General features: G+C 35.2%; 1 protein-coding gene across 2 annotated transcripts in view; it reads right to left on the reverse strand.

Moving 5' to 3' along the window:
- Positions 1 to 1633: 1633 nt before the first annotated feature.
- The window catches only part of LOC121312712 (RNA-binding Raly-like protein), a 148024-nt gene continuing 125744 nt past the window's right edge, over positions 1634 to 23913 (reverse strand). For both annotated transcript variants that reach the window (XM_041244412.1, XM_041244413.1), the window contains 7 exons: positions 20775 to 20850; positions 16577 to 16624; positions 13163 to 13323; positions 7935 to 8048; positions 6781 to 6950; positions 5995 to 6047; positions 1634 to 2756 (listed from right to left, as the gene is read on the reverse strand). In XM_041244412.1, coding sequence (XP_041100346.1) covers positions 6006 to 6047; positions 6781 to 6950; positions 7935 to 8048; positions 13163 to 13323; positions 16577 to 16624; positions 20775 to 20850 — 611 coding nt within the window. In that variant the 3' untranslated portion in view covers positions 1634 to 2756; positions 5995 to 6005. The remainder of the gene's footprint in view (positions 2757 to 5994; positions 6048 to 6780; positions 6951 to 7934; positions 8049 to 13162; positions 13324 to 16576; positions 16625 to 20774; positions 20851 to 23913) is intronic.

The following is a 23913-nucleotide window of genomic DNA, read 5'->3' on the forward strand; positions in this document are numbered from 1 at the left end:
CTTTAGCGTGTTAAAGTAGCTAGCGTATTGATCATGTGAAGGCTCAACTTGCAAGACACAATGAAGACAAAATAAGAAGTGAAATCCCATAGGTGGTTACTGGGGGCACCAAAGTGTTCATGTCAGGATGGAACGGTCCCCATTCTGATGATGGAAGACTGGAATGTAAAGAATGCCACATCATTTTGGCAACATCCCTTGAACTACACTCTCCCATTGATGATTCCTGTTGACTGTGCTGCAGCATGCTATGAATTTCTGCCACCTCTTCCACTGGTGGACTGAAACTTCCACATTAGAAATCCTTCCCATCCTGGTCATGGGGTGTTCTGCTGTGTTGGTGGCACCAGCTATGGGGTTTCACTTCCTGAAAGTCCTACGATCACATGATTCAATATTAGCAGTGACATGTGAAAGTATCCTGCGGCTAACAAAATAGTCCCATGCTTATCCATTCATTATATACTCGGATGTGCAGCTATGAAAGAAATCGGCAGGCAACTTTTAATGGCACATTTGAAAATATGAACTCATATTTGTAATATTCCATGTTTCTATTGAAACTGCACACCGGAGACCCATACAGTGAATAGAAGTGCAGCTCCAACCACTTTAATAAATCAGCCAGGACATTAGGAGGAGTCATGTGTGTTTCACACAAAACACAAAAAATATTTTCCTTTTTTTTTTTTTTTTGTTTAGTTTATGTTACATATACACAGAACAAGTGACTAACAAATAAAATATTTAGGAGCTAAAGTAAGCAGTCACCCCCTAATACCCCTGATATTAAAGTGTGATAGTTCATGCAATGAAGGGCAACAGATATTGAAAGCTCAGGTTATATCTGGTGACACTGTGTTGATTTAAATATGCTCTGTTACTGAGGTAGATCTGAACATTGTATATTTCCTACCTGCTGTTTGTATTCTTCTAACAGGCTCTTTTACTGCCCTACACTAAAAATCAAAAACATTTTAAATTCCCAACCCTGTACACACGCTTAAAGTTGTTTTAACTTCTAAACAACTTCCCTTCTAATTGAGCAGTACAAAGTTGTTGCGTAATGGAATAAACAAACAAGACATTTGGGGTATCTTTTTTTTTTTTTAAGAATCCTTTTGCGTTAAATTATTCACTAGTGCCGGTGAGATAGAATTGGGGTGTCAAGGCTTCCTGCTGCTGACACGTAACGAAGAAGCAGGGCTGCTTTTACACGGTGACAAAGTTCTAACCGCACTTGACTTGAGACTAAATGTGTTATTAAAGGTTTTGACATAAGGATTAACATTTTATTAGAATAGATTTTCAGTGGCACAAAGTAATTAAAAGGTTTCTTTTAATTCCTTATGTACATGTTATTATAGCACTGTATTGTTATAATCTGTTAGTAATAACTGGCTAATTTTATAAAACAACCCTTGCATTATATTATTTGTTTACCACAGATCCTTAAACGTGTTACCAGTTATATTTCAGTATGTGAAGTTATGCTATTGGATTGTTCGTATACTATAAGGATATGTCTGGATAATAACCGTTGCATAACTATATATAATATATATATATATATATATATATATATATATATATATATATATATATATATATATATATATATACAGTACTGTGCAAAAGTTTTATGCAGGTGTGAAAAACCAGGTCTCCAGTGGAAAAAAACGGTCTGGATAATTCTTTTTGTTCAAAGAAATGCTATGAAAACCAACCGATTAGTTAAAACAAAAGGCATTTTCTAGACATCCCAGGGAACAAAATTAATTCAGGTTCTCTAACTCTTTTTTGACAACAAGCCCTATTTGTGGAAGTTTCACTTTTTGATTCAATATACATTACACCACTTTCTACTAAAAATGTATATATTCATGTTTATGCCAGGGAATCGACTGGTACTTTTTGTTGTCAGCGTTCCATGGTTTATATTGGATAGTACTCTTGATAACATGTAACACACTGCACCCAATACACCAGTAACACAAATTCTACTGAATGCAGTATTAAACTGCTTTGTGAATCTGTTGTGTGTTACTCAACAAAAGCCGAAGCCACACAATCATCAACCTGAAATAAAGATCAACAACAAAACATGCCGGTCATAAAAATAGCTTTACAATTATTTTACATTTCTATAAAATGCTGTCAGAATTTCAACATAAATCACCATGTCATTTCATTGGACTTTTACCGGCCCAAGTGTTTTACAAATGTACTATTACATAACAACCTCATAAAACATCACAGGATGGGCAACAGAAGAAAAAAAAACAAGGATTGATAAATGTGGTATTATCTTCCAACTGCATTTTTAATTCTCTGTGCTAATTGTCATATTTCTTACCTTTCTTGTGTACAGTATTATACAGAAACAACTAACAAAACCAATTATAGCTTTCTACTGACTACTGCATGGAAAATGCAGACAAACATTTTGGTTCCAGTAATCCAGGACAAAGAAACAGTAGTGACAATATCAGATGTAGATCACGTCCAAGTGACTGTATTAGTGATAACTACAAATTCTGAATTTTATTATTCACATTTAGTCTGCTATTTGAAGAAGCTCTTTTTAGGCGGATATTATTTGTGTGAAAGAATTACCACATCTTTCAGAATACTGGTATTAGATTTGCAGATTTCCTCATTTCTCGCGTAGGAAGTTGGGTCACTTTCTTCGTGTACATTCACATTGTGTCTCTGAAGCTGATTCTGGGGTGTTCGGCATCTTCTGCTTGTTTTACCTGAACATGAACAAGGAAAAGTTAATTCCACACAATCTACAGTCCATCTCCTTTTTTTTTTTTTTTTAAATATAGAATTTGAAAATGTTATCATCTTTGGTTCAGTTTTATTGGAGAGATCGACATAGCTGTTTAATCTTTGGTGGTAATGCCTCCCGTTTCCTTATTTATTTATTTTTTTTTTCATCGTTGTAAAAGATTATAAGAGACTCTAATTTATAATCTGTTGTAATACAATCAATTGTGTTTTACTCCATACAGCAGGGGGAAATTAAATCCCTTTGACTAATATAGTTTAGAAACTTTAGTACTTTGACATTTTTTAATATAAATAGGGTCCAAAAATGAAAGTGTTTTTATTCTTTACATTTCTTCAATAAGAAAATGTAATGTTTAAAAACTGTACTTTAAGTTCTTTAACTTTGTAAAAAGGCATGGAATAGTTTAAACGTACAGGACTCTATTCACAAAGTCTGTCACCATGAAGCACCATTGCTGTGCATTTGATTCTTAGCAAATAAAGGAAGGTCAGTAAAAATGGCAAAAGAAGTGATGTGAATGATCATTGCAAAGGTCACATTGACTGCACATAACAACATATGAAACAGGTTTAGTTCCTCACTGACAGCCAACCATGATTTCACTATGCTTTATTATACTTTACTATACTTTTTACTATGATAAACCTTTATAAGGGCTGCTACGTTCTCTAAATGTAAAAGCACAAATCTCAAGTTGTATTTGGAGTGCTTCTCTATTTAGCATGTTGAAAATAAATCAGCATTTGGTACAGTAGTTCACCTGCCATTAAATTCACTGTTGCCATAAGGCAGGTATATTTACGTATCTAAATATTTAAAAACACACTGCTACTTTTTTAGATTTGTTTCAGCTGACACATGTGAAAGGTAAGGTACAATAAGCAAGCTTTTAAAACATGTTGTGGTAAAAAAAGTTGTGGTGGGGGCTGCTTTACAAAAACTAAATCCTGTGCGAACACCTATGATCAAACTTGACCCAGGGAATCAAAGAATACACACATCAAGTGTACCAAGTATCAAGTCACATGACCCTAATACAGTACGGTGGCCATCTTAGGTCACAGGTCGAAGTTAAGGATGTCGTTAGATTTTAAACATACTTTATGAATATGCGACTAAAAATAACCACAGGTTTTAAACACAGCAAAACATTTTATACACATCTGAGATGCTTTATGAATACGGCCCAGTATTCTCATGTAAAAATGTGTTCAAACCAAGCTACTGTAATGTACACCCACTTACCAAGATTTGAACCATGCCTATGTTTTATTATTCTGCTTTACTTCTCTGTTTTACAAGAGGTAAGCATTATATAAGAGCCACACGTTACACAAGGAGCGAACGTTATACAAGACATGTTAAATGAAACTGCTCAGTCACATACACAATCCATGGCATTTTCTCAATAAACGGCATGCACATTATATTCTGAAAATTATGGTAGATGTCACTGTTGATAATTTGTTGCATGAACTATTTAAAATATCTGAAGGTTTTAAAACCTGGTGCCTGCTTTGAAAACAATACATTGCATCTCAATAAACACATAGATTTTCTTGCTAAGTAGGTTCCAGTTAGAACAGGTTTCAGCATGGTAGGTGCATTGTTGTTTTAATCAGACTTGATGGGACCTTTAAAGATTCCCTAGGAGTGGTGGCTGTACTAGGATGAAGAAAAGACAAACAACTAATTTTTAAAATGGATGGCCAAGGTGATGGCAGTACAAACAGAATCACAAGCAATCCAAATAAAAACACCTTAATTAGAATCCATCACTCACAGAGTGAAAACTATTATTGCCTGCCTTGTAATGTGTATTTTAATCAAAATCATTTTATGCTCTGAAACATGGTTGTATTTGATTGCTTTTGAACTAAGAGTCCATTAAAGTTTTAACGCTACTATATACATCCATAAGGACCGCTTTTAGAATTTTTACCTTTTGCCTGTTTTGTGCTCTGACAAGCAGGTTATAAATCATTTGCTTTACAAGAATGAAGCATTTCCATGAACACAATACAGGGAGAACTTGGAATAGGACAGTGAGAGCTAAAGCATAGTCGTATATGTTTTTAGCTTTACCAAGTTGTGTAGCCAATCAATAATACAAAGATGATTGCTTTTGCCGGAGAGAAAATAACTCATTTTGAAATGGCCTCTCACAGGCCAAAATAAAAACACACTTGGTCAATTTGTCATGAAATGCATGCTAAAAAAACATAATATTAATCATCCAAGATGCCAACAGATGCCACAAAAATCTGTTTGTACTTGTGTAGATTAAACATCTTATAGGGAGCTGTACAATATAAGCTGTTCAGTCCTCAAAGTCAAAGCGACCTGAGTGGGTGAAAATAAGCAAGATAAACAAATAAATATATAAATAAATAAACAGTCTATAATTGTGTAGATATCTGATACAAGCTATCAGATAAAAATTATATATATTAATGTATGTAATGTATGTACCTCTGGCTGAGCAGGCTCTCGAAAAACATTTCAACGGCCTAGCATTTTTATTTACAATATTTACAAACAGTTAGCAGGTGTTTTGTCACCAACAATTTCCCAAAAAAACCCACAAATAAACACACATTTATAAGGGTCATAGACTCACTTATTAAACACAGTTAATAAACTGAATTCCCTATTTAACAGGTATAGGCTACTCCTGTTTACCCTGACAAGGCAAAAGTCCTTGCTTTCATTAGTGGTGTTTGTTTGTTTTTATTTAGTTTTTTACCTTCATGTTTCTGTGACACTGAGACACACACACACACACACACACACACACACACACACACACACACACACACACACACACACACACACACACACACAACCCTCTTCTATTAGAAGACTGAAGCCATTTTATACCTTGTAGAATCAGGTGCTGCTGATTAATATTCAAAATCAAGGTGAGAAAGGATCATTAATTCACATTAAATCACCTGTTGCCTTACCTTCACTTGGAAAAGCACCCTATGGCTTCACTTGCCCTTACTAAAGATGGAGTGCCTGTTCACTGTTCCCCAGGTCCTGGTGCCTCCAAATAAAAAACATGCACTCCATCACAATATTTATTACAGATATTGCAGATGGCAACAACAGATATTGAAGATGGATACATTGTTTTCACTGGAAATAGTTTAGTAATTGTACAGCAGAAAGTTAATAAAAGAAAAACAACTTACCGTACTTTGTATCAATTGCTGGTGTCTTCTATGTCTGATAAATGGTTCTCTATCTAAATAAACAAAACATATTTAGTAGATTCTAAAATTACTCTAACTGTTTTACTGTGTATTAAAATACTGTTTATCAAAATACATATTGTTGAGATTTTAAATTCTACAATCTAGAACGACAAGTTTCCTACACACTATTCATGTTATATCCCACAATGTTGCTGTGTGCATTTACTGCAAGTGTTATCTAGAGAGATAACGTTCACAGTGTACGTGTTTGTTTGTTTGTTTGTTTGTTTTATATAGAGACATTAAATGAATATGTTTCTGGTTAAAGAACACACCACAATTAAATGCAATGTACAGATTTATTTTTATTTTTTTATTAGCATTTTCAATATTACTGCTTTATTTATAAAAACAAACAAACTAAAAAAACTGAGAACAGCTACTGACTGTTAACCTTTCAAAATATAATTAAACAAATTGCATATGATCCACATAAACTGGCCCATTCTAGAATGTTTTGGAGATACACAACCCATTCTATTATTATGTTTGAACCAGTACATAATGGGAGATGTTGTGTGTGTGTGTGTGTGTGTGTGTGTGTGTGTATATATATATATATATATATATATATATATATATATATATATATATATATATATATATATATTTAGTGATTAAAAAAAAAAAGTCGAGAGCCATGATATCATTTCCTTTCCTTTGTAATTTGTGCATTTAAGAATGTTAATAATTCACATCACAATGTACAGTCTAGCAACCTACCAGATCATTACTGCCTTCTTCATCATAATCCTCCTCTATCCCATCAGTCATTTCGTCCCCGTCAGCATCAGGACCTCCTTCACCTGGCTCCTCTGTAGAGTTGTCTGCATTCTCAGATATGGATTCTTCATGAAGAGACCCTGTGGTAACTTCATATTTTCTTTGAACATCTTTGAGAATAAGATGAAATACTAAACATAAGTGGATTAAGCAGTCCAACTATTAGCATTATAAAAGAGCAAAATGCTTTTGACCAGTCTTGAAAAAAAAAAATAAAAAGATCACTAAGTCATGGAGTGGATATCAGGTTTGTATTATACAACACCCTTATAGGACATTATCTCTCTTTTACTATTAATATTGGTGTTCAACATTTTGGAAACAATAATTGATTTACAGCAGGCTCCCTATCTCCAGTTGTACTACTTTCTTACAAAAACATTTCGGGGTACCATTCTACTTTTTAGAGGTCTTGCTCATTCAGATATTTAGCATATTTTTTAAAGAGGAGAGGATTATTTAGTAAGTAACGGGTCTGAATGAAAATTGACACTATCACTGCCCGTTGTCTTGCTGTAAATCGTGTGTTCTTTCCAAACCTTTGAACACAGAGACAGAGAGAGAGAGAGAGAGAGAGAGAGAGAGAGAGAGAGAGAGAGAGAGAATTTCATATAGGGTTATGTATGACACATGCATGGTATCCGCTCACCTGAATCATACACAGCACATTTTTTATAATATATAGTAAAAATAAAAATAATTAAACTGTAATTTTAATGTAACTTCATTTCTATAAGATACAAGGCATTTTATGACAAAACAGTACATTTAATACTTTGTCATAATGGAGCACGAAAGTGACATCCGAGGTCACAGAAGTGATTATAACGCCTAAAATCGATATGGTAAAAGAGAGACATGCAGTTTTCCTGCTAAACACTATGTATTGAAATACAATTACTTTTTTATGAGTAATGTCTACTGAAGTCTCTATATACCCTCCACATTAGTCTGGATTACCATTAACGTACTCATGTGAGGATGTTATATGATCAAGCATTCCTGTTGCCTATCCTTGTCGGAATGACAGATAACTGCATTGTTTTAATTTACTTCCTGGTGGGTTGTCTCCGATTAAATATAATTTTACCCACCAGTTTCTGCTCTCTGCTGCTTCTCAATCTTATCCAGTCTGCCCAGCAGGGAATCAATTTTTGTTTTAATTTGTGTCAGTTCCTTTTTGATTGTCTGGAGCTCATCCGATTTTACTGTTGAGACAAAGAAAAAGAAAATGATTGCAAGAACAGCAACACCACATCCCTGTCGGTTTTTCTCCTTTCAGAACCCAATCTGTACTATTTGAAATTCATACAATCGTGTGCAGCAGCAGGGTTCAAAAGCACCCAGCAGCATTTCTTTCTCGTTGAAGACATTATAAAGAAATCAGGCAGCTCATTGCAGTGTGTTCAATCATTTACAGGAAGCAAACTAAACTGGCTGCCAGGTTCCTAAATGCAGTGTAACAGGTAGTACATCAATAAGGCAAATGTTTGCTGTATTTATTTTTAAGTGATTAAAAATACATATATTTACAATGGGAATGACATATTACATAGTAATGGGTGCATTTCAAGGAAATCGTGAAATCTGCGATAACCATGAAAATAAAATACAGCCTTAATTATAAGACATGTCAGAGATCCTGGGAGTCTGTCTGCAGCAGTCTCTCAAAGTCCAGTCATGGCTTCACATCCCAAGCTTGTGGGGACACTGTAGGATAAGGGGCCATGTTTACACAGTGGCTTACACACTTACAGCAAATTGATGGTAAGCAAGACAGAGTGCTAGACCAAAGCTTATACCAATCGCGCCCTACAGGAGTCATGGCCCAGCCAGCAATGGCGCTTGGTGCTAAACCCACCTCAGCATCCCATTTGGTAAAAGACAGGTCATATTTTTGAAAATGTTTTGAACCAGTTAACAAGACAAAACATTACACTGACGTGAAATTTTATTTTCATTCAGTTTTGTGATGCCTTTTCTGTGTTTTTTTTATTTTCAATATCTTGTACTTTCCATCAACTTCACATTGCATTTAATCAGTGGTTTTGTTTTTAGGATAGCTTCTGAAATTATGTTTCTATGGTTACTGGGAGACACCCCACTGTTCTGAACTAAGTACCTCCGTTCTTATTCTGGTTGTTAGAACAAAAAAAAAAAAATTAAAAAGAAAAATGATAAAAAACATTAAATTGTCAGGGATTAAAACAAAGGAATGCTTGATGCGACTGTCATGAAAATTACAGCAAGTGTGCTGTAAACGGTTGCATTTTTAAATTAACATATTTAGAAATACATTTTCTTTGTAGAGAGTCTATGTCAAAACATGTACTTTTTTTTTCCATTCAAAGTATTTTTAAAAGTATCGTTTAAGAGCCCTGACTCATACAGATAGTGCCATCTGCATGGACATGGAAATGAGTTGCAAATGTAAATCAAAATAATTTATCTACAAAACAATATCTTCATGTTTACTGTACAGTACATGTGTTTTAAAGGACACCAGCACAGCTGAAGGGTAGCTTATTAGTGCTGTTTTCTGGAATGATAGGAGATTTTATAGGTATTTATAAAATAATTAAATCAACCGAAAAATAGAAAAATGAGTTTAGGCCAGTTAGTGACATTTACATTATGTAAAAATGCAATCATCTTTTTCTATCAATATTTCTAACATGAGTTAAGTTTCTTCCAGTAATATGCATGCGACTGTGAAATTTCTGGCCTTGCAAGAATTAAACAAGTCTATCACTTTAAACAAGTCCATACAGACAACCAAATATATCGTTAAAATGAATCTGATAGGAAAAAATAAAAAATAGAAATATATAATATATTAAGAACAATTGACAAACGTTCATGGAGTACTGTATCCACCTCTGAGGATGTAAATGTAACCAGTTTTCTAGTGCTGAATAACTTTTTATATAGTGTTTGTTTGTTTCAGTCATTTGTGGTTTATTGATGTATGAAGTACTCGTGGCACCCATGCAGTACGTGTCTGTGTGTGTATATATATATATATATATATATCTATATATAATATATATATATATATACATATATATATATATACAAATATATATATATAATATATATATATAGTGGGGCATATATCAGGGTATATATATATATATATATATTCCATATACACATACAGATGTGGCAGGACTAAATAGGGCTGTCTGGCAGGGATGGGATTGAATCTGCCCCTTTCAACTATCACCGTTGTGGCTATTCCCCAATTAGGTAATTGAAGAATGACCACCCGTATAAAAGGGGAGAATGCCTTTGCTTGTACAGAAGGGGTGTGGGTGTGGGTGTGACCTGTGTTTTGACAAACCTCTAGTGAAGGGGAATGTCCAGCGTCAAAGGTTCAATCGTTTGTTCGAATCTTTATTTTGGCTCTCGTGCCCTGTTTGTATGTTGTTTGTGTTTAATAAACATGCGCTTTAAATTGCAGCTTCTGTCTCGGAGTCTCTCCTTCCTGCCGGTAACAGCTTGGGCAATGATGCTATCCTGCCGGTAACAGTATACTACATTCCTGTCAGATATATTAAATACAGTTGTTTGATTTCTGTTTGTGACTACCGTAATGAGGACTACATATTCCAACACACCAGCTTTCATCCTTTTCTATAGATATGATATGAAAATATAATTTAAGTAGGAGGATCATGGCCTCCTCAATAAACTGAAAATAGGCTTTTCCCACTGTATCGAAACAACATCATCCTGCCCTGAGAATATGGGTTGCTAAGGTACATACCAGTATAGCAATTCCAGTGCCACGAATAGCTTTTTGGCCTGGAAAAATATTGTTGAAAAACAGGCTATAGCAAAATGCAAAGATAAGAACTGGTATTAGGTTCTTTAAAGTAGGATACATTAAAATAAAGGTTATGTAGCAAATCAATTATGCTTTTATGTTGTGCCAAGCATCAATTCATTGGATGCAATGCAACTCAAAATGGTTGCATAGTTCTTTTTGAAGGCTAACAATCCATTACAATTGAAGAGCACAACTAATACATAGACGCTTTTCAGTTCATCTCAATATGCAATGGAATATCAGAATAGACTTATTATTTCTTTGTTATATGCTATTTTGCTAATTAACATGCTGCCACTCTCAATTTATAGGAGATAAATGCTGGTTTGCATGTGATGTCTATGTCTACTCAAATACATCTAGATAATGACATTCCAACATTTGGAATAGTTCTGGAAATACTTTCCCAAAAGTTTGGTCTTGTATGGAATCATTATATTTTGTCACCTTGATTCAAGATCTTCTGTGCCTGGATTCAAAATTAAAGTTAAAGAAATAAACTATAAAGATTAGAAACAACCCACACTTCCTGTGTCACATGAAAAGCTGAGAAGTGCAACTGTAACAGACTACCTGAAAGTAAGAAATCATTTTTAAAAAATGAAAATACATATTTGCTACAACTTGGAATGGAAGTGAATGGCGGGTAAGATTTATAAGATCATTTTACAAACATGTTTTTTTTTTTTTTTTTCGGAAACTCTTCAGTTTTGTATAGGAGCAAAAACAAATGTGTTTTTATTCCCCCTGTATTTAAAATGGGTTGAATAAACACTGTGACACTCCTCTCTTTTGACAATGGTGTCAGTCCTCAGGAGGAGCCTCATATATCTGTTCTTCTTTTGACTTTAATCTCATTTCATTTCAACCACAGTCAACAGCAGCTCATATCAGCTGCCATATGATGGGGTTCCACACCAATCCCTCTGCCGAGACCAAAACAAGAAAAGTAATTGCAGGGGGATGTCAAGCATGAAAACGCTTCACCTCAGTGCTTTCACACCTTTATTTTCTCCTTATATTCAATATATAAATAGAGGATTTACTGTTGCAACTCTCTTCTGGCCCGAGGCAAGATGCATATGCTTTATAATATTAATAATAATAAAAAAGTTTGATATTCCTGTTCACTAATGTCCTTTTTTACTAGACTGTTTATGTAAAATAAATAAATAAAATAAATAAATAAATAATATTTTCAATTTTTAGATAGTACTCTTTTTTATAATCATGCTGCAGTTCTAAATATTGCTTTTATAGATACACCTGCCCCAGGGTGAAGTTTTGATTTTATATGAGTGCAGAAGCCAGCATCTGTGTTACAACACTTCACACATGATGTGTCTCTGAACCTGAAATGCATCCTGAACATTTGAGTTAAAATATATGAGTTCTAGTCACTATTGCAGAATGTCTTTTTGGTGGTGAAATGCAGTCATTCTTCTGCATTGGTAGTAACTGAAAAGCATTGCTGTGCCACTGCATTTAAGAAATGTCTTGTTTATTAAAATGTTTTACCTACTTTCGAAGTGGGGATGATCATCTATTCAGGTATACCAAGACCATTATATACATTGTTCAGTTTTACTAGGAGACTGATCAGTCAATACCCACATATGTTAGTTAGTACATTTGAATAGACATCACTATAGTTCTGCAAATCAAGCTGTAACATAAATGTAAAGCCAGATTCGGCCATGCAATTTGTCAACCTTAATGTACTGTATTGCTGTTTGTGATAAACTTTAACAAACTTGGAATAAAAAACACAAATTAATCAATTGGCTTGTTTTAGCACTTTCGCTGTCTAATTTTCCACTACTTCAGATGGTAATCTTTGTAAGCTGACAAGAAAATTATACGCAATGTGGTTTTGAGATAGGAGTCATTCTGCTTTTAATCGTTTTCAATTGGACTTTCTAAATACATTAGAGAACAATGATGTGACTATCGAGCATTGTAAGTGTCTCATTTAAACAGGTCTGCTATTATTTTTAATCAATAATTTATCACATTTGAAACACAAAGAATAAAATAGGTCTCCTCTGTATTGATTAGCTGAAAAGCTGTTTGGGCATTGGTTTCTCATCTCAATAGTGATTACAAAACAACCATAAAGCTGACAATACCATTCATTTAAGTCTTATTGATTCCAATGTCAGTCAGCCCTTAATGCCAATATTCCAGTATACAGGACCCAATCTTAAATTGTTAATCAGTTATAACACACAAGAAGCATGGAGAACGCCTTGGTTTTCCATGACAAGAAAAGCTCACTTCATGTTTGAGTAATGATAAATACCGGTATATAAGCAATGCAACTCAAATTAATCAAATCTACACTAAAGTAAGTCAATTAGATGCCACAGATATAGTGTTCTCGTGAAATTATTTGGAAACAGGTTTGTAAATATTTAATTTCCCCTCCTTTTTTAAAAGGAATTATGTGAACGAAGATATTACATTGGCATTCCTAGTTGTAAAACCTACATTTGGGTCCTGAAGATGAGGAGCCTGTCATTGATCTTGACACTCCTTTTATGGGGAAGGTGCTTTTGCCTCTGCGTGTGGAGGGCACTGTCACCCGAGCCCGCTTCAATGGGATCACCGCTCGGGGAGGAGCCGGCACACGGCCGTGGTAATCAAATAGCCTGAAGGAAAAAAAATGGAAAGAATTTTTAAAAACATTTTTTTTTTATTCTTTTAAACCCTTACTGTGCTACCAAAACTTAGCTGCATTAATTACAGTATAATTAGAAACAAAAACTGTAGTCACATTTAGCAGGTTGTGGCCAGGTACAAAATAGGAACCATGCACTCTCCAAGCAAGAGACTTTAGCTAACAAAATGATTGAATAATGATTTAACAAACACATGTTTTCATTTTAAGACATGACCTCTACTAGTACTAAACTATGTTAGGAAATATGTGTCTACAAGGAAGCTCGTGTTTATTTCCTTGGTCATCTCACTTGGAGAAATAATTTCTCCCCAACCTTTCTCAATGCCTTTCCTGTCATTAACCAACCAGCTGCTTGCCCCATTGACTGACATCCTTTGCAGCCAGTAACAAGCTTTCACCCAGGTGCCATTACCGAGGTGAAACTGAAAACGGTCTTCAACCAAATGTAATGTCATATATCACGTTTTAAAATAAAAAATACAGTACTTCTGCAACTGAACATTTGAGACCAAGGTAGCAAAACGAATGGCACAAGAGTTAAAGTTGATGGAATTGTTTTGTTAGCTTCAACCACTTTAACCTATACATAATAACCCATACTCAAAAAGACAAGGCCAGGAGACAATGTGTACAACAATTAAACACCTGTGTGGAAGCTTTTGGGACAGAAAGACATAGCTCAAAATTGGTAGAACAGTAGTTAAAAATACATAAAAAATCCACGTATTTAGAAATTTAACTACTTCAAACCCAAACAATATTAAACGTGATCAGTTGTATGTATGTTTATCTAATTTATTTTAGTTAATGGAGTTTCATTTCACAGGTTTATACATCTTATGTATCTCATTCATTTATACAAAAAGATTAATACTGCGACAAATGATTGCATTGCAAGAGAAGACATGGATATAGTGTAGTATTCCCCACTATTGAATAGTCAGATATATACAATTGGCTGGACTCAACAATGTTGTCAGCAGTATTTTCCAAATGTCATATGAGATAGATGTAGACAGTGTATTTTAGTGTCAAATATTACAAAATCATCCCTTTTTCATTTACTCAGAATCATACACTACGAAAAGCAAAGCAGGCAATATCATACATTTTGATAAATGTAATTTCAGAAGCAGTAAGCTAAAGGTAGATGCATTCTACTCGACAGCTACAGCTTATCATGTTTTCAAATTATTCTAGAAGTTAGACAGCTATTATAAAGAAATGTTGACAGCTATAATATGCTCTCAATTTTCTTCCAGACGATCGGTCAGATCTGTTGACGTGAGCTGAATGGAGTGAAATGTTTGGCAATTTATTCGAAAAAATAGTCCAGGCAATTGTGGAAGAGTGACCTCTATAGTCATCATTATATCCAATTGAGAGTCTCAACCATCCAGCCTGCCAGGATCACTGACACAAACAACTTCAGGTGGATCCGACCCATGAAAAGGATGCCACTGAATCTGTAGACGGGAGTCCAGGGATACCTGGGTCACATTTTCAGTCACAGTGTGTTCTAGGAGCTGAATTTATAACCTGTTCTAAAGCGCCAGGATTCAGTACTATAGACTAGAGACACCAATTTTCACTGCTATTACTCATGGTTGACCACCTTGAATTATACAGCCAATGTTGAGGGATGCAGAATCTAAAAAAGATTTTCATTTTCCATGCTGCAGAGCGGAATACATTTTTCGCTGGATCTCATTTTATAATTTTTCTTGCACTCATTCTAACTCAATGACAAACTGTCCTTGTGAATTGAATAGTTCCAAATTACACTGTGTCGCGAAGCTCCATCTAAGGAAAGTACGCAAGCTTTTACTATACATTTACACATAACATTGTCCTGGTCTGAAGCAAGTTCTGGACAAGTAAGTACCACAGGAATAGTTGACATGATTATGTATTGCTTGAAAAATATGCATGAATATTCAATTTTATCTACAAACATAAACAACTTTAAATTATTTAGCAATTACTTTATTATTTCTACATATATAACATTTGTGTGTTAGATTAAGCTTTTACACAGAGCACCTATTCCATTGTTTTTTTAAAAAACATGTATATTTTATCTCCAATAACCATAGAACTGCTGATTATAGCACTATTCTATTACTACTGGTTCTTTTAACAGGCACCCCTCTCCCTGCTGTTCCCAGGGACTCATTATAATATCCAGAAAGTAGTCTCAAAGGAATGGTAAAGGCTTACAGTACAAAATCCTTATGTAACAGAGGCCCTTCACAAAAAAATATGATTTGGCGTTTTTTTTAAACAGCTCTTGTCATTTAGTTTGATATGTGCTTGTTATAACCTTAATATCACAGACATGATGCTTCCACAGTCTCAGTGGAAAACTAGGTTATAGAAATATAGATTTGTCATCACTTTCCCTTCTGGCAACCAAGACACGATGTGAAACTAAACAAAGCAAGTGAAGTATTTAATAAGAAACTAGTTTACAGCCTGCAGCATGAGGATTGAACTTCCAAAAAGTACCTAACAAACATACACACACTCAAAAAAACATTTTACATTATGCTGTTTCTGCAATACTAGAACATCTCGTCACTCAAATTAGCTTTCCAGCACTGGATGTGAAATGATGAAAAGTATTTTTTTTAAAGCAGGTGAAATTAATATAAGGCAGTTTCCATTGCCACCTCTTTGTCTCCTGTCTGCTCGTGTTGTTTACAATAAAGTCAGCTCTATTTGTATTGGCTGTAGTCTTCTAAAAGTTTATCATGGGAGGTGTCTGACTACTACCAAATCAGTGTGTGACTTGTAAAGCAATACAAAAACGAACCAGAGCAATTGTTTCACAATTGACCGCTGCTCAATATTAGTTTATAGTTGATCAATTTTAGAACTGTATTACCAATAAACTGAGACCTTTACACATTTTATTTCTACACACAAATTGATATGAAAACCCAGCTAAAACAACGACAATAAACAATACCATAAATATTTTGGTACAATCAGTTCAGTAAATGTAGCAATTTTAACATGCAGTAATTCAGTTTGAGTGATAATTCTTCCAGCTGTTTTAAAAAAAACCAAACAATTGTGTAGATGCAGAGTTACATATTTAGTTTCTGAATGCAGATATATAACACACACACACACACACACACACACACACACACACACACACACACACACACAAAAGCAGTATGTTAAGATAAAAAATTAGTTAAGATAATACATACCGATTGTAGAAATCATCTCTGTAGTAGTCATAATCAAATTCATAACCACTGTAGAAACAAGAGAAAAAAAAAAGACTAAATTAGTTATTTTTATAACTATGACTGAGTTCTATACCAAATCACCTTTGCATTACTTTTTCCTTAAACCCTTTTGGAGGAGATTCCTGGAATCTACTGGAGCGCATATCACTATGTGTCTTTTGGTCATTAATAAGTGAAATAGGTACAGCACTGCTGTCATAGAAACGAGCACTTATTCTAGACATCACAGAAGGGATAGTGTGTCATTACATGCAAGTCGTGTATTCACATAACACAGTCAACATTTTAAGAACTACATAAAAATTATACAGCTGGGTAATTTTCTTCCAAAATGCACCATGCCTATGTTACCCTGCAGGCTAACTAGTGCTTTACCCATAATACACATTGAATAATAATGTGGCAACACAATTTCAGAGCCATTTAGAAAGTCAAAGCCCCAGTTCCAGAGGACTCCTTATAATATTGTGCAGAAACAGTAGTCTCAAAAGGATGGCAACAATTCCATCAATTATTATTTTATATACAATGCCTTGCAAAAGTATTCAGACCCCTGACCAATTCTCTCGTATTACTGAATTACAAATGGTACATTGAAATTTCGTTCTGTTCGATATTTTATTTTAAAGCACTTAAACTCAAAATCAGTTATTGTAAGGTGACATTGGTTTTATGCTGGGAAATATTTTTAAGAAAAATAAAAAACTGAAATATCTAAGTATTCAACCCCCACACATTAATATTTGGTAGAGCCACCTTTTGCTGCAATAACACCTTTAAGTCTTTTGGCATAAGTATGTGCCAGCTTTGCACAGTGTCGGAGTGATTTTGTCCCATTCTTCTTGGCAGATTTGCTCCAGGTTGTTCAGGTTGCTTGGACGACGCTTGTGGACCGCAATTTTCAAATAATGCCACAGTTTCTCAATGGGATTGAGATCAGGACTTTGACTGGGCCACTACAGGAAATTCACCTTTTTGTTCTTGAGCCATTCCAATGTTGCTTTGGCCTTGTGCTTGGGATCATTGTCCTGCTGAAAGGTGAATTTCCTTCCAAGCTTCAGTTTTTTAGCGGATTGAAGCAGATTCTCTTGCAGTATTTTCCTGTATTTTGCTCCATCCATTCTTCCTTCAATTGTAACAAGATGCCCAGTCCCTGCTGATGAGAAGCATCCCCACAGCATGATGCTGCCACCACCATACTTCATTGTAGGGATGGTGTGTCTTGAGGCATGGGCAGTGTTAGGTTTGCTCCACACATAGCACTTTGAGTTTTGGCCAAAAAGCTCTATCTTGGTCTCATCTGATCACAAAACCTTTTCCCACATCGCAGCTGGGTCACTCTCATGCTTTCTGGCAAACTCCAGACGTGCTTTCATATGGTACTTTTTGAGTAACGGCTTCTTTCTTGCCACCCTCCCATACAGGCCAGTGTTATACAGATCTCTTGATATGGTTGACTGGTGCACCATTACTCCACTCCCAGCCACTGAACTCTGTAGCTCCTTCAAAGTGATTGTTGGTCTTTCTGTGGCTTCTCTCATAAGTCTCCTTCTTGTTTGTGCGCTGAGTTTTGAGGGACGGCCTTTTCTTGGCAGTGCCTGGGTGGTGTGATGCAGCTTCCACTTCCTGATTATTGATCCAACTGTGCTCACTGGGATATCCAAACACTTGGATTATTATATTGTACCCTTTCCCTAATCTATGCATTTGTATGCATCTCTAACTTCTGTAGAATGCTCTTTGGTCTTCATTTTCCTTCAGATTCACAGCCTAACCAATGATCCTTCAATAGTGGGGTTTTTATCCAGAAAATGTGACAGGAACTTTAATGATTCACAGGTGGAGGCCAATGGTAAGGTAATCGTTAGAGCAATTTCTTTCATCGGTGCAAACTGGGAGCTTCCACGGCACATAAATCCAATGTCACCTTACAATAATTGATTCCGAGTTGCAGTGTTTAAAAATAAAATATCAAACAGAACAAAATTTCAGTGTACCATTTGTAATTCAGTAATATGAGAGAATTGGTCAGGGGTCTGGATTCTTTTGCAAGGCACTGTGTGTGTGTGTGTGTGTGTGTGTGTGTGTGTGTGTGTGTGTGTGTATATATATATATATATATATATATATATATATATATATATATATATATATATATATATATATATATATATATATATATATATATATATATATATATATATATATATATTACTTTATAGTCAGATACAATACATCCTAATTCTTCTAGTTATGTAGTTAACGGATTTAGTAATTTGAATTTTGTGTTTTTCTTGCTTCGAAAGACTTTATTTCCAGTCGTAAAGCTTCTGACTATAACCTACTCTGTACCTTAGCACTATATAACACTGGCATCATGAGATCTTTATTCTTGTTATGTAAAATAATCTGAATTTAAAATGTCAGTTCCTAAAGAAGATAATGCTTTTCCCTCTTAACATTCCTATTACGTCTTTGGAAAACATACTTTCATTTTGGTGGACTGAAATAATCATAAAAAACACAGTTGCAATAAGCCTTTAAAAAAATGTTAAGTGGAAAGCCCAATCTTAGCAAGCAGAGTCTTTAACGTTCACTGGTGATGGATGATCCTTTTAACAGCCAATGCAACTGGTGGAAATAATCTGCAGATTAAATGGATTTGTCATAAATTCTGATCACTGTGCTGCAATGCACTTTGCAGTAAAAAGCTTTCATGGAGCTACTGACGTTCATTTTGAGAAACGTTGATAATATACAATTGCATTAAGCATTTCTAACTGGAATGCATGCATTCTTCAAACAAATTATAGTACAACAATTGCCTAAAGGCCTTTGTATATATTGTTGATGATGAAAACTCTAGTTAGGTTGGTATAGCCTCATTTATCATAGACTGTCAAGATAATATATAAATTACAGTACTACCTTTTCCCATAGACAGAAACATAGACTTCAAAGTGAAACATAAGGAAGGCCTCCGATGCAGAATCACATTATTAATTATTATTTCCCATACCAGGACCTCAGATTTCAGATTGTAGTTTTAGTTTGCATTTTATTATAAGAAAATCAATTTGAATTGATGTCTGTACGCAATCACTCATGAACACACACAGTAAGTGTACTCTTCTGTCCTGTTCAGGTAGGGTACATGAGGATGACTCATAGACCTGGAACTGGAATATAAGTTCAGCAATGTCATGATCGGTTAACATTTAACATTTAAAGCTTTCTAAACAGGGAACCTTTTGTATATTTTTTACATTGCATAGTAACATATAATACCATTTGAAAGTTTTTATGATTTGTCTTTATATATTTGTGTCTTATTTATTGTGTTATATAAGAGTGGCTTTGAGATGATCTGCATTACTATTGCATAACAGTTTAATAACATTTCATAAAAAGCCATTTATAAAATTGCAAAACCGTTCATTACTAAACAGATAATCAGTATAGGAGTAATGATTTGTATAAAAACAAACAGCTGGGTGTATTTATATTGTGCTGTCTTACACACACACTTGCATATTGAAATGTGTCAATATTTATAGGATAAATTGCCTGTAGTAATGGTTCACCTCAACAGTGAACAAAGAAGAGAACTACTGAATGCACACTAACACTGAATTTCAATTTGATTTGAAATTTCAATTTAAATGTCGCCTCATTGCTGCATGCCACTTACAGAAGCAGAGGACTGGAGATCAATGTGCGATCAATGTGTTCAGCCAATTACTTCATTTCATCCACCAAACAAAAGCATCCAATGTTACCAAACTACAAGGACCCAGCCTGGGAGGTTGTCATTTGAAATGATTGGGCACTTGACCAGTAGTTAACCAGCTCCCTCCAAGCCTGTGCAAGCAGATTACCCAATGCATTGACCCCTGTGCCCTGCCAAGACCGCCAGCTTGGTGCTAGCAGCCAGTCCTTTATGAGGCCATCCACTGGAGGCCCCTGTGCACGTTAACACTTTCAGATTTGAAGCTACACTTTAGATTAGCTGTGATAAGATCATAAACATTCCTCAATCTGACTGGAAAATCATTCAACAGAAACTATCTCATTTGATGTGGCTGCATTTGTCTAAGTTCAGCCAGATGCTTGGCCACATCTGAAACAAGTCTGGTTATGTGTAACTACATCTCACCTATAAAGGGCAGAGAGAGGTCTCTTGGATCCAGCTTTTGGTCTGTAGGGTTTTGGTTCACCAGCCATATTGATATCTGTGGGAGAAAGATACAAATACAATGTAATGATTTACATTACAGTAATGATATTTCTGTTTTCAAGAGATAATCGTTAAGTTAAAATATTATTATTATTATTATTATTATTATTATTATTATTATTATTATTATTATTTTTTACTATTATTATTATTGTTATTATAACACCACAAATAATATCTAGTGGGGAAACTCGGCGAGTAGGGTAGCCTGATTTACTACCAAGATTTTAAAAACTGTACTTAATATTTTGACTGGATGTCTTTTATATAATTAACCTATTTTAGCTCCACTCATAGACTATAAGGATCAGCTTTCCTGAAACTACAGTTCTGAAGGAAAACTTGTATATTATATATGCACATGTGTATATATCCTTCAGATAAGATGTCTGACTGGAGCAGCAGTTGAATAGTTCACCCCTATTCTCTGTCGCTTTGGATAAAAATGTCTGCTAAAAAAAAAAAAAAAAAAATAATAATAATAATAATAATAATAATAATAATAATAATAATAATAACAACTTATGCAATAGGTTTATAATAAATATATATGAAGTCAGAAATGTTTAGCAGATAAAACAAAAATAGTACACAGAGCTTTCTTATGGAATGTTGTTTTTTTTTTTTTTATTATTATTTGTGTATTGCTGTCCGTTTATTTATTTTTGTGTGCTTTTTTATTTAAAGATATGGTGGCCAAATGAGGTTGTCTGCTTGCAGTGCTTTAACAAATCCTAAAAAGTTTGTGGAAATCCAGTTTAAGAAAGCTGCACGATATCAGTCATTGTGCAAGGCCACATTTAAGTCAGACAGAAACATTTAAATATACTCTCCTGTATTTCAATATTAATTAGGTTATTTGCATTTGAAAGGAGAATTTCTCTGGCTAAAAGAAAACTACATGGAAACCTATGCTACCTGAAAGTACTACCAAAATAGAGTGAGAAAAAGGTGAGACCTATTTTTCTTTTTCCATGGAAATAGTTTGGTAATATGCAATCTTGTAGAGGCTTGTTCAGGGGTTATAAACTCCTGAAGTAAAACAGCAGCTGCCGTTGTTAAGACTGATTTGCTGCATTACTGAGTTGTGTAAAAAATGAGTAGAGGTTACAGAGAGGACGCCACTTTCTCAAACTGATTGATAGCTGCTACTTCACTTGTATCTTGAAATCAAAGAAGATTGATTGTATCTGCGCCTGCTTTCCTTTTTACATCCTCTGTGCTAATCTTTAAACAATTTTCAAGGTCAATCTTTTGTCCTCTGTTACTATAGCCAGCATAGAGGCAAAAATTTACTTTATCTACATTCAATAATTTAATTATCTGTTCCATATCTATATGGTCGCAGGACTGCTTTACGTGCACATTAAGTAGCAAGCCTAACATACACCAACAATCTACATTTACACTGAGGAGAACGCTTGGCTTCTGGAAAGCGACTACCACCAATTCGAGCATACATGGATGACATGGCAACAATGACTACAACAGTAACCTGCACTAATCGGTTATTGGGCAAATTAGCCAATAAAATTAAATGGGCACGAATGCAATTCAAGCCCACGAAATCAAGGAGCATCTCTATAATTAAAGGTAAAGTAGTAGATAAAAGGTTCCACATCAATGGTGATGCAATACCAACAGTGTCCGAGAAGCCAGTGAAAAGTCTAGGGAGATGGTATGACAGGGATCTAAAGGACACAGTTCGTGTGGGAGAAGTCAGACAACAAGCAGTGCAAGGGTTGAAGAGCATAGACAGCAGCGCTTTACCAGGCAAAGTGAAACTCTGGTGCTTTCAGTTTGGTATATTGCCAAGACTGCTGTGGCCACTGACTGTGTACGAGGTTTCCTTGACAACAGTTGAGAAGCTGGAAGCTTTAATCAGTTCATACGTCAGGAAATGGTTGGGAGTTCCATACTGCCTCAGCAGAGTGGGACTTTATGATAAAGGAATACTGCAGCTACCAATCTCTGCTCTAACCGAGGAGTTTAAGTGCGCCAAAGTCCGACTGGAAATGACATTAGTAGATTCATGCTACAAATGCGTAAGGGAGGCAGCACCTGTGTTGAAAACTGGAATAAAATGGACGGCAAAGAAAGCTGTGGAAGATGTTAAGGCTGCCCTTCGAATCGGAGATATTATGGGGCAAGTTCAGCATGGAAAAGGAGGTTTTGGTCTCAGTTCAGCTCCTCCTACATGGCACCCCAGCTCAACAGAGGAAGCTCATAGTCAATGAGGTGCAAAAGCAGGAGGAGAGGATGAAGTGTGTAAAGACCATTTCCCAGGCCAAGTCGGGAGAATGGATGAGATGGGAGAGTGTGGAATAATGCATGATCGACTGGCAAGACCTATGGACAATGGAACAGAGCAGGATCAGTTTCATCAGATCAACAAATAAGAACATATAAGAACATAAGAAAGTTTACAAACGAGAGGAAGCCATTCAGCCCATCTTGCTCGTTTGGTTGTTAGTAGCTTATTGATCCCAGAATCTCATCAAGCAGCTTCTTGAAGGATCCCAGGGTGTCAGCTTCAACGACATTACTGGGGAGTTGATTCCAGACCCTCACAATTCTCAGTGTAAAAAAGTGCCTCCTATTTTCTGTTCTGAATGCCCCATTGTCTAATCTCCATTTGTGACCCTTGGTCCTTGTTTCTTTTTTCAGGTCAAAAAAGTCCCTTGGGTCGACATTGTCAATACCTTTTAGAATTTTGAATGCTTGAATTAGGTCGCCGCGTAGTCTTCTTTGTTCAAGACTGAACAGATTCAATTCTTTTAGCCTGTCTGCATATGACATGCCTTTTAAGCCCGGAATAATTCTGGTCGCTCTTCTTTGCACTCTTTCTAGAGCAGCAATATCTTTTTTATAGCGAGGTGACCAGAACTGAACACAATATTCAAGGTGAGGTCTTACTAGTGCATTGTACCGTTTTAACATTACTTCCCTTGATTTAAATTCAACACTTTTCACAATGTATCTGAGCATCTTGTTAGCCTTTTTTATAGCTTCCCCACATTGTCTAGATGAAGACATTTCTGAGTCAACAAAAACTCCT

The sequence above is a fragment of the Polyodon spathula genome, chromosome 3, assembly GCF_017654505.1.
Source record: "Polyodon spathula isolate WHYD16114869_AA chromosome 3, ASM1765450v1, whole genome shotgun sequence".
Classification (NCBI taxonomy): Eukaryota; Metazoa; Chordata; class Actinopteri; order Acipenseriformes; family Polyodontidae; genus Polyodon; species Polyodon spathula.